The sequence below is a fragment of the Nicotiana tomentosiformis genome, chromosome 7 (assembly GCF_000390325.3).
Source record: "Nicotiana tomentosiformis chromosome 7, ASM39032v3, whole genome shotgun sequence".
NCBI lineage: Eukaryota > Viridiplantae > Streptophyta > Magnoliopsida > Solanales > Solanaceae > Nicotiana > Nicotiana tomentosiformis.
This window is the reverse complement of record NC_090818.1, coordinates 52,603,930-52,619,223: the sequence shown is the minus strand read 5'-3', so window position 1 is coordinate 52,619,223 and position 15,294 is coordinate 52,603,930. Positions and strand designations below refer to the sequence as shown.

Here is a 15,294-nt window from a genome sequence, read left to right as displayed (position 1 = left end):
ACGGGTAATTTTTGAGCTTAATTTTGGATTTTTGTTGGAAAATTAGTATTTTCTTATGGAATTAATTCCAATAAATTTTATTGACTGAATCAAATTATTTGTGGCTAGATTCGAGGCGTATTGAGGCCAATTCGTGAGGCAAAGGCATAGCGGAATAAAGAATTTCACGGTTTTATGTAAGTAACAGTTCTAAATTTGGTCCTGAGGGTATGATACCCTGGATTATGTGTTATGTGATTGGTTTCGAGGTGGCGCACATGCTAGGTGACGGGCGTGTGGGCGTGCACCGCAGGAATTGTGACTTGGTCAAATTCCATGGAACTGTGAAGTTGAATATTATGTTGATAGCTGTACATTGTCTACGTATTAGAGAAAATTGAGCTGAGACTCGTATTAAAAATCATGCTTAGACATATGTTGTTATTATTGGTACCCACTGAGGTCATTTCTGTGGTTAAATTTTATGTTCAAATTATAATTTCACACTTAGTCATGTTCATTCGTTTCATATCATATCTCAGTCTCTGTTGCTATTTATTGATACATCATATTATCATTCATGGGCTAAATTTCATGACATCCTGAGCCCGAGAGACTAGAGAGGTTGATGACTGAGTGAGGTCGAGGGCCTAATTGTGAGGATATTTATGGGATCGGGCTGCACGCCGCAGCATGTTTTCATTGATTTATGCCATGATTGGCTTGATATAGCGCTTGGGCTAAAGGAGCCCCGACGGAGTCTGTACACACCCTCAGTGAGCGCAGGTACCTATTGAGTGTGAGTGCTGAGTGCGAGTGTCGAGTGCCGAGGGATGAGTGACTATGAGGAATGAGCGACTGTGAGGAAAGAGTGACTGTGAGGAAAGAGTGAATGTGAGATTGGAATGAATGGGAGGACTAAATAATTGTTACTCTGAGATAATGCATTAATTTCATTATTTGCTGCATTTTAGCTGTCATATATCACCATTTCAAAAATTTCAGAAAAACATTATTTTCGGTTTCAGTCAAACTTGATTTGAAATTTAAGTGAAATCTTAAATGTTGAACTTGAGAGCATGCTTACTCTTTTATATTGGAAAGTACTGTATTTGGACTTAGCTGAGAAGCTCGTCACTACTTTTAGTTTTTTATTTATTATTGTTACTTACCAAGTTGGTTGTACTCATACTATACCCTGCACTTCGTGTGCAGATCCAGGTGATCCCGAATACAGTGGGTGTTGATTCTTTCACACAGTCGATTTTCCGGAGATTCGGAGGTAGCTGCCATGCTTCCTAGGCCTTGTCTCTCCTTCTCTATCCTTTTATTTATTGTATTTGGTCTCAGATTATTATAAATCGTGTTTTCTAGACTTGTAATGTATAGATGCTCATGTACTCGGTGACACCAGATTTTGGGAGTATTGTATCGGTATTTGCGAGATTTTTGGATTGTGTTTAAATATTATATTTTCAAACTTAAAAGAAATTGTAGTTTATTGAGGTTGTTGGCTTGCCTAGTATCGAGATAGGCACCATCACGACAGGTTAGGATTTTGGGTCGTGACAGTTGCTCTTTGTTATTGAGTTTTTCTTCTCTCTTTCTTTGACTTCTCACAGCTTATAGAACATTAGTGAGGTATTAACACGGGTCAAATTAGAGTATAACCTATTGGAAATCTCGAGGCTTAATTAATTTTAAGGGAATCACTATCTAATTAATTTTAAGGTGAATTAGGACACCTACTATTAAAAGTTAACTCTGTTTTATGGTCTTAACCAAAAGATCCTAAATAAGGGTTTTAACTATTTTAAAAGGAAGGTTTTTATGGCACCTTTTAAAACCCGTTAATAACGGTTAACCGGTCTAACTTAGGTTAATAAATTTAAGTTGTTCAAAATATATAATTTAACATGTCTTAAGAAAAGTAACCGATAAGTACGTGATTCAACTTTAAAATACTAATAGCAAATAGGTAGAGTTTATAACTTGATTAATGTATATATAGATAAGAAACGTCCTTGGATTACTTTAAACTTTGGAAAACTATTTTCACTCAATTCCAAAATTATTAACGGATTTTTTCATTCCTAACACTATATGAAACTTTATTACCAAAAATGTCCGTATTTACTTAATTACTCGGCCTAAACACGCTTTTTTTACAAATTATATACATTTATTTAAACTAGAATCCTTTCTACATTAGCCTTCCTTTTTTAGACGCAGGATTTTGGGATCGCGTAGGATTCTTCCGAGAATTTTGCGACGAAATCATCGCAATTGAATTAAGCCTGCTATTACGCCGATTTTCTTAGTTTATCATCGCCGATACTCTGGTTTTCTCTGTCTCCTCTGGTTTCACAACCATAAGCGAAGGTTTTGAAAAAATAATTGCAAACAATTATCTATAATTGTAATGAATCCGCGACATAATATCAAAAATAGCTATTATGCTTCAGCTAAATGGTAATTGGGATAGCTTTGGGAGATACGAAGATTTTAATACTGACGGAATTGTAGTCAGTGATGATTCAAATTATAGTCAATTGAATTCTGCAATCGCAGAGCATCTAATGATTGATACATCAGAAAAAATTATCGAAATCAAATACATTGTCAATGAACATTGTATTCCAATGGAAATTCGGAACAATATGGGAGTTCGAGTATACATGGAGACGAAAAAGGAAAATAAAAGTGTAACGACCCGACTGGTCGTTTTGAGCATTTACGCTCCTTTCAACTATTTGAAGTATTGAATAACTTCCTACGAGGTATTATAACTTGTGTGAATTGTCGGTTTTGGTTTTAAGGTATTTCGGAGTTAACTTGGAAGAATGAATTTCATGTTGGAAGCTTAAGTTAAAATAGTTGACCGGATATTGACTTATGTGTAAACGACCCCGGAATAGAGTTTAGATGATTCCAATAGCTCTGTATGGTAATTTTGGACTTAGAAGCGTATCCGTAAAATTATTTAGAGGTCAGTAGAGGAATTAGGCTTGAAATGGCGAAAGTTGAATTTTTGAAAAGTTTGACCGGGGAGTTGACTTTTTGATATCGGAGTCAGAATTCATTTCTAAAAAAATTCATAGATCCGTTATATAATTTATGACTTGTGTGACAAATTTGAGGTCAATCGGAATTGATTTGATACGTTTCCGCGCAAAATATAAAAGTTGGAAGATTTGAAAACTCATAATTCGATTCGATGCGCGATTCATAATTTCGGCGTTGTTTGGCATGGTTTGAAGCCTCAACTAAGTTCGTATTGTGTTTTGGGACATGTTAATATATTTGGTTAAGGTCCCGAGGGCCTCGGGTGAATTTCGGAAGCTTAACGGAATGGATTTCGGACAAAAGGGGTTGCTGGAATTTTTCTGCTGCAGAAGTTGTTTTTGGACAGCAACTGGTGCAATCGCAGAGCTGATTTTAGAAGCTTATATCTCGAAATATATAAGGAATCTGAAAAGTTTCAAAACATAAAAGTTGTAGCTCTTTGATTCTAGTTTCGAGAAAGTTAAACCATTCATCATTTGAACAACTGTACTAAAAGTTATGGTTGATAGAATGAAGGTTGGTAGCAGTTTATATTTGCCCGAAAATCAGGCAAAGTCGCATTTCACACATGCGACTTGCCTAGGCAGAATGCTTAAAAACGGGAGTTAGCCATTTTTACTCATTTTTGAGTTTTGAGTCTCGAATTTAGGCGATTCCAAAGGGATTTTTCACGACTTCAACTTGGGTAAGTGTCCTATATCCAAAAGTGATTATATTTCATAAATCCACGATTATATTCATCATTTATTTCGGATTTAAATGGAAGAAATCAAGATTTTTGCAAAACTTTTCAAGAACAAAAATTTTAGATTTGAAGGTCGAGTTGTTATCTGAATTTGATAAAATTGGTATGGGTGGACTCGTAATTGAATGAGTTATCGGATTTACTAAGTTTTCGTCAGATTTCGAGACATGGTCCCCACAGGTAATTTTTGAGTTAAATTTCAGATTTTTATGGAAAATTTGCATTTTTTTATGGAATTAATTCCAATAAATTTTATTGACTGAATCGAATTATTGTGGCTAGATTCGAGACATTTGGAGGCTAATTCACAAGGCACTGGCTTAGCGGAACAAGAATTTCACGGTTTGAGGTAAGTAACAGTTTTAAATCTGGTCCTGGGGGTATGAAACCCCAAATTATTGTATTATGTGAGTATTTTGGAGGTGACGCATGTGCTAGGTGATGGGCGTGTGGGCGTGCACCGTGGGAATTGGGACTTGGTCCATTCCGTGAAACTGGAAAGTTGAATAAGCTTGTCGTTAGCTATGTGCCCTTTCTGTGCTATAAAAATTTGATAGTGAAGCATGCTTAGGCTATGTGATGGTGTTGTAAAGACCACAGAGGCCTTGTACATGTTGAATTATCTGCTAAATTATTATTTTGTACTCAGTCACAATTTACTTGTTTATTTTATCTCAGTCTCTATTGTTCATAATTGATGCATCATATTATTTTTATTTGGGGTCGAGTATCATGACTATTGAGAACCCGAGAGACTAGAGAAATTTATGACTGAGTGAGGACGAGGGCCTGATTGTGAGATATTATACTATAGCACGTGAGTTGTCTGTGCAGCACGTGAGTTGTCCGTGTGGATCCTTATATTATACTATAGCATGTGAGTTGTCCGTGCCGCACGTGAGTTGTCCGTGCTGCACGTGAGTTGTCTGTGCGGATCCAGACATTATACTATAGCACGCGAGTTGTCCGTGTGTCACGTGAGTTGTCTGTGCGGATCCTTATATTATACTATAGCACGTGAGTTGTCCGTGAGGATCCAAATATTTACACTATGGCACGTGAGTTATCCGTGCAGCACATGAGTTGTCTGTGCAGATTATAGCGCTTGGGCTGTAGGAGCCCCCCGGAGTCTGTACACCCCTAGTGAGCGCGGGTACCCATTGAGTGTGAGTGATGAGGGCTGAGAGCCGAGTGGTTGAGCTGTTGTGACGAGTTGAGTAACTGTTGCCCTGAGAGGCTGTACTTGTTTTTCATTTATTGTTGCACTTAGTTGCTATCTGTCATTGTTGTGAAATTCTATAAAAAAATTTATATCCGGATTACATGAACTTGAACTGTATAAAACTGATTTGACTTAAACTGCTGGAATTGATAGCATGTCTAGTCTCTGCTGGAATTACTGAAAATGAACTGTAACTGTGTAGCTCGTCACTATCTTCAGTTCCTTATTTATTATTGTTACTTGCTGAGTTGGTTGTACTCATACTACACCCTGCACTTCGTGTGCAGATCCAGGTGTTCCCGGATATAGCGGGTGTTGGGGACAATTGTACATGGCACTTCAAGTCTACCAGCTTAAATGATTCAGCATTGTTCAAGGTTCGAAAATTCAACAGCTTGCACACAAGCTCTATGATGGACAATACATACATACAACGCAAACCTACTGCCACGGTAGTTGGTAGCATGGTTATACCAAAATATGCGGATCCAAAGACAATTTACTCACCAAAAGACATACAAACTGATATGTTGTCGGAACATGGTGTGAACTTAACATACATGCAAGCTTGAAGAGCAAAGGAAAAGGCTTTGGAATTTTTGAGAGGTCATCCTGTTGATTCCTACAGTCGCTTGCCAAGTTATTTGTATATTCTGGAGAAGACTTATCCGGGGTTGGTACTTAAATTGCAGAAGACTGACGATGACTATTTCTTGTACGCATTTGTTACGCTTAGTACGTCCATCAAGAGTTGGGAGTATTGTAGGCCAGTTGTTTGTTGTTGTACATTTGTTTTTTAATATGTATTTTTTTTCATCTCTAGTTTTATTATGGAAATTGAATTTCTTTTTTCCACCTGTAATAGGTAGCATATTACCACTGGCATACGCTGTTATTGATTTAGAAAATGACGCATCATGGAAGTGATTTTTTGAGCAATTCAAATATGCGTATGTGTCACGACCCGAAATTCCCACCGTCGGGACCGTGATGGTGCCTAACATTCCCTTGCTAGGCAAGCCGACGTTAGAGAAGTTTTAAGCCAATCCTTATTCAATTCAGTAAATAACAGAAAATAATCTAAATGAAATACAGCGAGTGCGGAATGATATAAAAACTTCATTAATTACTACCACCCGGATCTAGAGTCACAACTCACGAGCTACTACGATTTACTACAAATAGAGTCTGGAAAAGGAAAATACATTGTTTTTGAAGTAAGGAAACAGTAAATGATAACACTAGGAAGAGACTCCAGGGTCTGCGGACGCCAACAGAACACATCTACCTTGGGTCTCCTGACAGCAAATCCAAACTGCTAAGCCTCATAATCAGCTAGGGTCGGTACCAAAATCTGCACAAAAAGTGTAGAGTGCAGTATTAGTACAATCGACCCCATGTACTGGTAAGTGTCGAGGCTAACCTCAACGAAATAGTGACGAAGCTATGACAAGACACCTACATAACAAACCTATGCAATTTAACAGTATATATACAAAAATAACGGCAAGTAAAAGCTAGACAAGTAATATAGGGAGGGGGAACATACTGAGGGGAATACAAGATAGAGAATCACATCAATAATGATAACTTGAGCAACCATTATACCTTGAACCAATAAGAGTAAGTAAACACAGCAAAATAAAACGCACGGCATCACCCTTCGTGCTTTTACTCTCAACCTCGCCATATAAACCAATAGAAACGGCACGACATCACCCTTCGTGCATTAGCTCTCATAACATGGCACGGCATCACCCTTCATGCTTTTACTCTCACTATATGGCACGACATCACCCTTCGTGCATTAACACTCTCCCTTACCATAAAGCAATGAACAAATAACAACAAGGAGATAGAATAACAAGAACAAGTCTTACTTCAACATTTGGTTTCACAATACCAACCTCAACTTTGAAATCAATGCTCAATTATCATCAAAGATCCGTAAACAAGGTAAGTACGATCAATTTAACAATACCAGTCTAACATGGATAACATGATCAAAGAAGGCAATAATTACAAGAAAACCAAGCCCCGCATGCATGCTTTAACCCGACAACAATGCATAAGTACTCGTTACCTCACATATATATTGTACCCAACATCTAAACATGTAGCAAATAGACAAACAAGTCATATTTTCTCAAGTCAAGGTTAACCACGACACTTACCTCGCTCCGAAGACCAAACTTAAAGCTCAACCACGGCTTTTCCTTTCAAATAAGCCTACAAACCAATACAATCTAGCAATTTATCAACCAAACAATTCAAATTAAGTCTTAGGAACTATCCATGATTGCAAAGAATTCAATTTAGGCCATTAATGAAAAAGTCAACAAAAGTCAACACCCAAGCTCGCTTGGTCCAAACCCGAAATTCGGACCAAAACTCGATTACCCATTCACCCCCGAGACCGGTTATGTAATTTGTTTTGGAATTCGACCTCAATTGGAAGTCTAAATTCCCATTTCTCAAAAATCCCTAACTCTACCCAAACCCCCAAATTTCCACCATGAAAACACTAGATTTTAGGTTAAAAACTTGTGAAATGTAATGAAAGATTGAAATAAAATGGGTTAGAATCACTTACCAATGATTTGGGGAAAAGGGAGTCTTGGAAAAATCGCCTCTAACGTTTTAGGTTTTAAAAATTTGAGAAATAAACCAAAAATTCCATCTAAGTCATATTTGTTCAGCTGTAGATGTCGCACTTGCGACCTGGTGCGAAACCCGCAAATGCGAAGATTTTCATCGTAAATGCGAGAAACATCACACCTCTACATTCTTCGCAAATGCGAGGAATAGTTCACAAATGCGAACTCAGGCTTGATCGCAAATGCGATCCAGTGATCGCAAATGCGAAGAATCCTCCTCCCAGCTCCCATCGTAAATGCGAGACATTGTTCGCAAATGCAAACTCTGGCCTCCCCAGCTACTCTTCGCAAATGCGATGAGTAGATCGCAAATGCGATGAGTAGATCGCAAATGTGAACTCCACAGTGGTCGCAAATGCGATGCTTGATCTCACAATTGCGAGATCTGAGGCCTGCAACAAAAACTGAAACACACCAGCAATGTTCTAAGTCCAAATTCACTCCATAGCCTATCTGAAACTCACCCGAGCCCTCGGGGCTCCAAACCCAACATGCACACAAGTCTAAAAATATCATACGGACTTACTTGCATGATCAAATCGCCAAAATAATACCTAAAACTACGAATTGAATACTAAATCAAATAAAAATTTCAAGAAAGCTTTGAAACTTCTATTTCACAACCGAACGTCCGAATCACGTCAAACTAACTCCGTTTTTCATCAAATTTCACAGACAAGTCACAAATATGGTATTGGATATATACCGGGTTCCGGAACCAAAAAACGGACCCGTTATCCAAAAAGTCAAGCTTTGGTCAAACATTTCAAATTCATTAAGCCTTTAACTTTCAAATTTCGACAAAGTCCGATATCTCGGGCTAAGGACTTCCGAATTCGATTCCGGATATATGCCCAAGTCCCAAATCACGATACAGACCCACCGGGACCATCAAAATACGAATCCGAGTCCATTTGCTCAAAATGTTGACCAAAGTCATCTCAAGTGATTTTCGAAGTAAAATTTCATAATTTTCACAGTTTTTAACATAAAAGCTTTCTGAAAACATGCCCAGACTGCGCACACAAACCGAGGAAGGTTAAACATGATTTTTAAGGCTTCGGATCATAGAATTAGGTTTTAAAACATGAGATGACCTATCAGGTCATCACGGTATGGTAAAAAACCAAATATGTGTATTTTTCGGATCGGAATGAGAGTATCTTGAAGGCAATATCTATTGTTTATAACGGCATGCCACATTATGATTACATGTGGCATATTTGGATAAATATAAGGTCAAAGTTCAAGAAGAGGCATCTAAAGTTAAGCGAATTATACTTTGCCACGGCACGATCATACACGCTTGATGAATTTAATGAAAGAATGTCAAAAATTGAAGAGATCGACACGCGTGTTAAAGCATACCTATACGATATTGGCTATAAAAGATGGTCTCGGGTACATGCTACGGTGAACAGAATGTGGATGATGACATCAAACATTGCAGAGTCATTGAATGTTGTAACAAAAGATGCAAGAGAGCTGCCCATAGTAGAACTATTAGAGTACATAAGGACTCTTCTTGAATGTTGGACTAATGAAAAGTTATTGAAAGCAAAGGGTACATTCACATACCTTGGAAAAAAATACAACAAAGAGTTGGAGGACAATATGACATTATCGCAGAAGATGAGAGTAAGCTATATCTAGTAACATCAGATCAATGATTCCATCAAACTAAATATATACTGTTAATTATAGATAAAATGTTGTATAATTGTAGTTATTTTGTATATGTTTCTGACAAATTGTTGTGTGTTTATAATGAAATTGTAGGTGAGGGCTTCAATAGATCACATCCATACAATGATAGATGGTGTGAAGCGCTTTATTATTTGTCTTCAAAACAAGAGATGTAGTTGTGGACAATTCCAGCTTGATGAACTTCCTTGTGCACATGATTTGAGGCACAAGAATGATTCTTATGAAAACTATTGTTCTCCTTATTACACGAGGGAGAGCCTTTATGTCACGACCCAAAAATCCCACCACAGGCGTCGTAATGGCACCTAGTCTCTAAGACTAGGTAAGACAATTTTAATTACCTTTTGAAGCCATATTTTTTAATTAAATAAGTAACCAAAACTAACAACGGAAAAAATATGAATGTACAACCTCCCAAGACTGGTAGTACTGAGTCACTAACTCTAACTGAATACATGGAATGATCACGAGGACCGAATATACAATATTGTTTGATTACAAATTAACAGTACAATAAAATGAAAAGACTCCAAGGGACTGCGACGACCAAGCAGCTCTACCTTGAATCCTTACGATCTCTCTTTAACTCTGCTTAAGTCCGATATCTCCAATACCTGGCTCTGCACAAAAATGTGCAGAAGTGTAGTATGAGTACACCACGGTCGGTACCCAGTAAGTATCAAGACTAACCTCAATGGAGTAGAGACGAGGTACAGTCAAGACACTCACTAGTCTAATAACCTATCTAATATAATATACAAAATACTAGGAAACAGATAGCAATAAGGGAAGGATAAAATAACCAGTGGTATGCGCAGCAAGACAACAAGAATACCATAAATATCACTCAATAATTAATAAATACAATTACATCCAATTAAATCAAGTCCTTCAAATAACTGTCCTTCACATATAATTCTTCCAGATAACTCTCTTTCAAATATAATTTTCTCAAATAATTATTTTTCAAATATAATTCTTTCAATAAATCTTTTCAAATATAATTTTCTCAAATAAATATCTTTCAAATACAATTCTTTCATGTAATACTTTCTAAGTAAAAATCCTTCCAAATAAATATTTTGAATATAATTCTTTCAATTAAGAAGTCACCATGTGACACCCCATTTCATAATCATAAAAATACGGGTCTCAACCCATTTTCATATTTTTCGTAAATACGGGTCTCAATCTATTTTCTCATATTTTCACGGTACCTCGTGCCCATAATTAAATTATCATATTTCCCCTGCACCTCATGCCCTCATTTCATATCACAACTGTACGGACAATTCACGTGCCAAAATTCCTCATTATTTATTGTCACGACCCGAAATTCCCACCTTCGGACCGTGATGGCGCCTAACATTTCACTTGCTAGGCAAGCCAACATTAGAATAATATTATCTATTTTTAAAATAATTTTTAAATTTATTAATAATCAAAGAACAAATGCGGAAGTAAAGTCTAAAATATAGTGAATAATCCATAAAAATAACGGTGTCTAAATACCATCCTAGAATTGGTGTCACAGGTGCACGAGCTTTTAGAATAATACAAATAAAGGTTTGAATAAAATAAAGCTGTATGGAAATAAACACACAGCTAAAGTAAAATAGACAGGGACTTCAGAACTGTGGACGCCATGCAGTTATACCTCAAGTCTCCTCCGAGTAACTGAAATCCGAGCAAGTCTATGGCACGCCGCTAGGACCAACTCCGAAATCTGCACAAGAAGTGCAGAGTGTAGTATTAGTACAACCGACCCCATGTACTGGTAGGTGCTGAGCCTAACCTCGACGAAGTAGTGACGAGGCTAAGGCGGGTCACTTACATTACATGTACGCAATATTAGTAACAACAACAATAATAGAAATAAATCAGGTAACTCATTTAAAATAATTGAAGCCAACTCAGCAGTCATAACCAATTATCATTTCCATCAATTCTGTTGCAGGGTGCAACCCTCTCTCACAATATATTCACATTCAATTCTGTTGCAGCGTGCAACTCGCTCTCACAATATATTCACATTCAGTTATGTTGCGGCGTGCAACCCGCTCCTCCAATATATTTATTTTAATCAATTCGGTTGTGGCGTGCAACCTGATCCCCCAATATATATATATATGTATGCCGACTTTTAAATAAGTTTGTTGCGGCGTACAACCCGATCCTCAAATATGGACTTTTAATAAGTCTGTTGCGGCGTGCAACCCGATCCTCCAATATATTCATTATAATTAATTCTGTTGCGGCGTGTAACCCGATCCTCCAATATATTCATTATAATCAATCCTGTTGCGGCGTGCAACCCGCTCCTCCAACATATTCATTTACCAATCTTATAGAAGATATTTTCCCAATAAATGCAACAATTAATATAAAATTATAAGACAACAAGCATACAATAATTATGATTTAATTATGAAACAAACAAAGGCAAATAGCAAATTATTATGGAAATGAGAGAGAAAATATGCAGTTTAATATTTAATATGCTAATGTCAAATAACAATTAAGGCATATAATTCAAATAGCATGTAACAATTAATGCAGGAATTCAAGAATTAATATTTGACAAAGAATAGGAGAGAAACAATTATTATAATAATTAATTCATGATTTAAAATAATTTATGATTTTTCAAGTAAGCAGGCAAACAATTAACATGATGACGTATAGACACTCGTCACCTCGCCTATACATCGTTCACATGCAATTTACATAACAAATAATTTGATGGTTCTATTCTCTCAAGTCAAGGTTAACCTCGACACTTACCTCACTTTGCAAATTCCAATCAATTATTCAACCACAACTTTTCCTTTTAAATTTGCCTCCGAAAGCTTCAAATCTATTCACAAACAATTCCATATATTCAATACTAATCATAGGAATTAATTCCATATGAATTTACATATTTTCCGGATAAAAATCCGAAATTCATTAAAATATTCGACAGTGGGACCCACGTCTCAAATCCCGAAAAAACTCACGAAATCCGAACACCCGTTCTGATACGATTTCAACCATACAAAAATTGTCCAATTCCGATATCAAATGGACCTTCAAATCTAAATTTCTCGTTTTTGAAAGATTTTAAAAAAATCTAATTTTTCTTCCATAAATTCACGGATTCATGATATAAACGAGTATGGAATCATGAAATATAATCAATATAGGATAAGAAACACTTAACCCAATATTTTCCCGTAAAAATCGCCAGAATATCGCCTTACCCGAGCTCAAAAATTCCCGTGAATACTTTATCCTTCGCGAACGCGGTCAGTGCCTTGCTCGAAAATAAACACAATAAAATCACAACATCGCATGAAAATCACCAACACCACAGCTCCACATCATCACATATCGTCCCTGACAATAGCCACCCTTATCGCTCCTATTGCCACCCTTATCGCTTCTATAGCCACCCTTATCGCTCAGCCCAGACAATATCAATAGCCACCCTTATCGCTTTGCCCAGACAATATTCCAACAAATACAACAGTAAAATGTCACCCTTATCTCCCCAAAATAACAACTCACACAACATAACAATTTACACGGAAAATTATCGTGGCAACATAATAAAATCAATTCATATCACAATTTGCCCAATGGCCACAACCAAATTCCAAAGATATAATAAAATTAATTAATTTCACAACAAATAGCCCAAGGCTCCACACAATGTATAAAACACCCAAAACCAATCAATAGAGATACAAATAACTCAGCATAAAGCAAAGCCTTCATCAATGCAAATTTAGATAATTATATTAACACTTCTTCTTAACCTTGCTTAATTAATTATTTGCAGAGGGAAAATCCATAATGAAATTAAATTCCAAGAAATATTAACCATCAAACTCACGGAATTCACATAAATATACAAGTAATAATTTCATCAAATTGTCATATAAAAACAAATTCAACAACGAAGATTTAGGCATGACAAATAGATGATTTAATAAATGCCAACAATTATCCAATTTACTACACAATAATGCCTAAAACTTTAATCCAATAAAATTTGCACATATAAGCCCGAGTACGTACTCGTCACCTCATGTACACGGCTTTTCACGTTTCACAAATGGCACATAAGACTCGATGCCTAAGGGGTAATTCCCCCACTCGAGATTAAGCAAGACACTTACCTTTTTGAAGTTATGCCGATATTCCAAAATCATCTTCTTGCTTGAATTGACCTCCGGACCGCTCAAATCTAACCAAATTAATTGTATAACTTCATTAAAATTCATCGGAAATAATTCTGGATAATAATATGCCGACTTAAAAATTTATTCCAAAAAGTCAACAAAAGTCAATGCGGGACCCGCCCCTCGGAACCTGACATAAATTTCATGAAATTCGAACACACATTCCGATACGAGTTCAACCATACCAATTTTATCGAATTCCAATAACAACTCGACCTCCAAATCTTAAATTATCGTTTTCAAATCCCTAAGTTCAAACCCCTGATTTACACCTCAAAAATATGTAATCTAATCGGATTATTCGATGATAATTCAATATTATGGAGAAGAAATGATCACAGGGGACTTACCTCAAGTTTTCCCGTGAAAACCTTGCTCAAAAATCGCCCAACCCGAGCTTGAAATGCCCAAAAATGGCAAAAGCTAAGAACCCCTCTGTTTTTGTATTGCCCGGGGGTTTTCGCACCCGCGATGATTTCTTCGCACCTGCGGCTTCACCCCGCGGTAAACTAATTCGCACCCGCGGTAATATTGTTCGCACCCGCAGCTTCGCACCTGCGATGGATTTCTTTGCGCCTGCGGCTTCGCACCCGCGGCATAATTTTTCGCACCTGTGGTTCCTGGCCAACCCATTCATTTTCCGCTTCCGCGACTAATTCCTCGCATCTGCGAGCTCGCACCTGCGGCCCTTTTTTGCGCAGGTGCGATCATATCAGATGCCCAGCTACTTCAGCTCTTCCTCCAAATCCAAATTCGATCCGTTGGCATCCGAACTCCCCCGAGCCCCCCCGTCCCCCCTCCGGGACCTCAACCAAATATACCATCAAATCCTAAAACATCATACGAACTTAGTCAAATTCTTAAATCACATCAAACAATATCAAAACGACGAATCGCACCTCAAATCAAAATCTATGAACTTTGAACTTTCAAATTCTATATCTTGTGCCGAAACACATCAAATCAATTCGGAATAATTTCAAATTTTGCACACAAGTCATAATGGACAAAACGAAGCTATTCAAATTTCCAGAATCAGATTCCGGACCCGATATCAAAAAGTCAACCCCCGGTCAAACTTCCCAAAAATTTAACTTTCGGCATTTCAAGCTTAATTCCACTACGGACCTCCAAATAATATTTTGGACACGCTCCTAAGTCTAAAATCAACATACGGAGCTATTGACGTCATCAAAATTCTATTCCGGAATCGTTTGCTCAAAATTAAACTTCCGGTCAACTCTTTCCATTTAACCTTCAAATTAAGGATTGTTCTTTTAATTTAATTCTGAATCTTCAGTAAATCAAACTCGACCACACCCGTGGGTCATAATACATATTGTGAGGCTGATCGAGACCTTAAGCAACTGAATGGGGCATTAACTCTTAAAATGACAAGTCGAGTCATTACATTCTCCACTTCTTAAACAAACGTTCGTCCTCGAACATTCTAAGAATTATTCTGAGGTTATCAAATTAATGATTTTACTTTTACACATATACTCACGGTTGATTCCACGTTACCGTATTTGAGATAAGCCCGACAACATCATCTCATTTGAGATTATTTCTTTTATCCATATTTGTAAACTTTAAGATCAATTTTTTACACTCCAACATTTTCAAAAGGCCTAATTTTCACAACAACGCACGGTATTATTCTCAACTGGCTATAGCAACTCGTGCCTACGC

General features: G+C 37.0%; 1 protein-coding gene across 1 annotated transcript; it reads left to right on the top strand.

Annotated features, from left to right (window-relative positions):
• Positions 1 to 8,863: 8,863 nt before the first annotated feature.
• Positions 8,864 to 9,685, top strand: LOC138895607 (uncharacterized). Its single transcript, XM_070180315.1, has 2 exons — positions 8,864 to 9,307; positions 9,449 to 9,685. The coding sequence occupies exons 1-2, from the start codon at positions 8,864 to 8,866 to the stop codon at positions 9,683 to 9,685; spliced, it is 681 nt and encodes a 226-aa protein (XP_070036416.1).
• Positions 9,686 to 15,294: the final 5,609 nt, after the last annotated feature.

Excerpts from the sequence above, each read along its gene's own strand:
- LOC138895607 (XM_070180315.1), top strand. The coding sequence starts at position 8,864 with ATGCCACATTATGATTACATGTGGCATATTTGGATAAATATAAGGTCA. Across the intron at positions 9,308-9,448 it reads CATTATCGCAGAAGATGAGA|GTGAGGGCTTCAATAGATCA; the intron begins GTAAGCTATATC and ends ATGAAATTGTAG.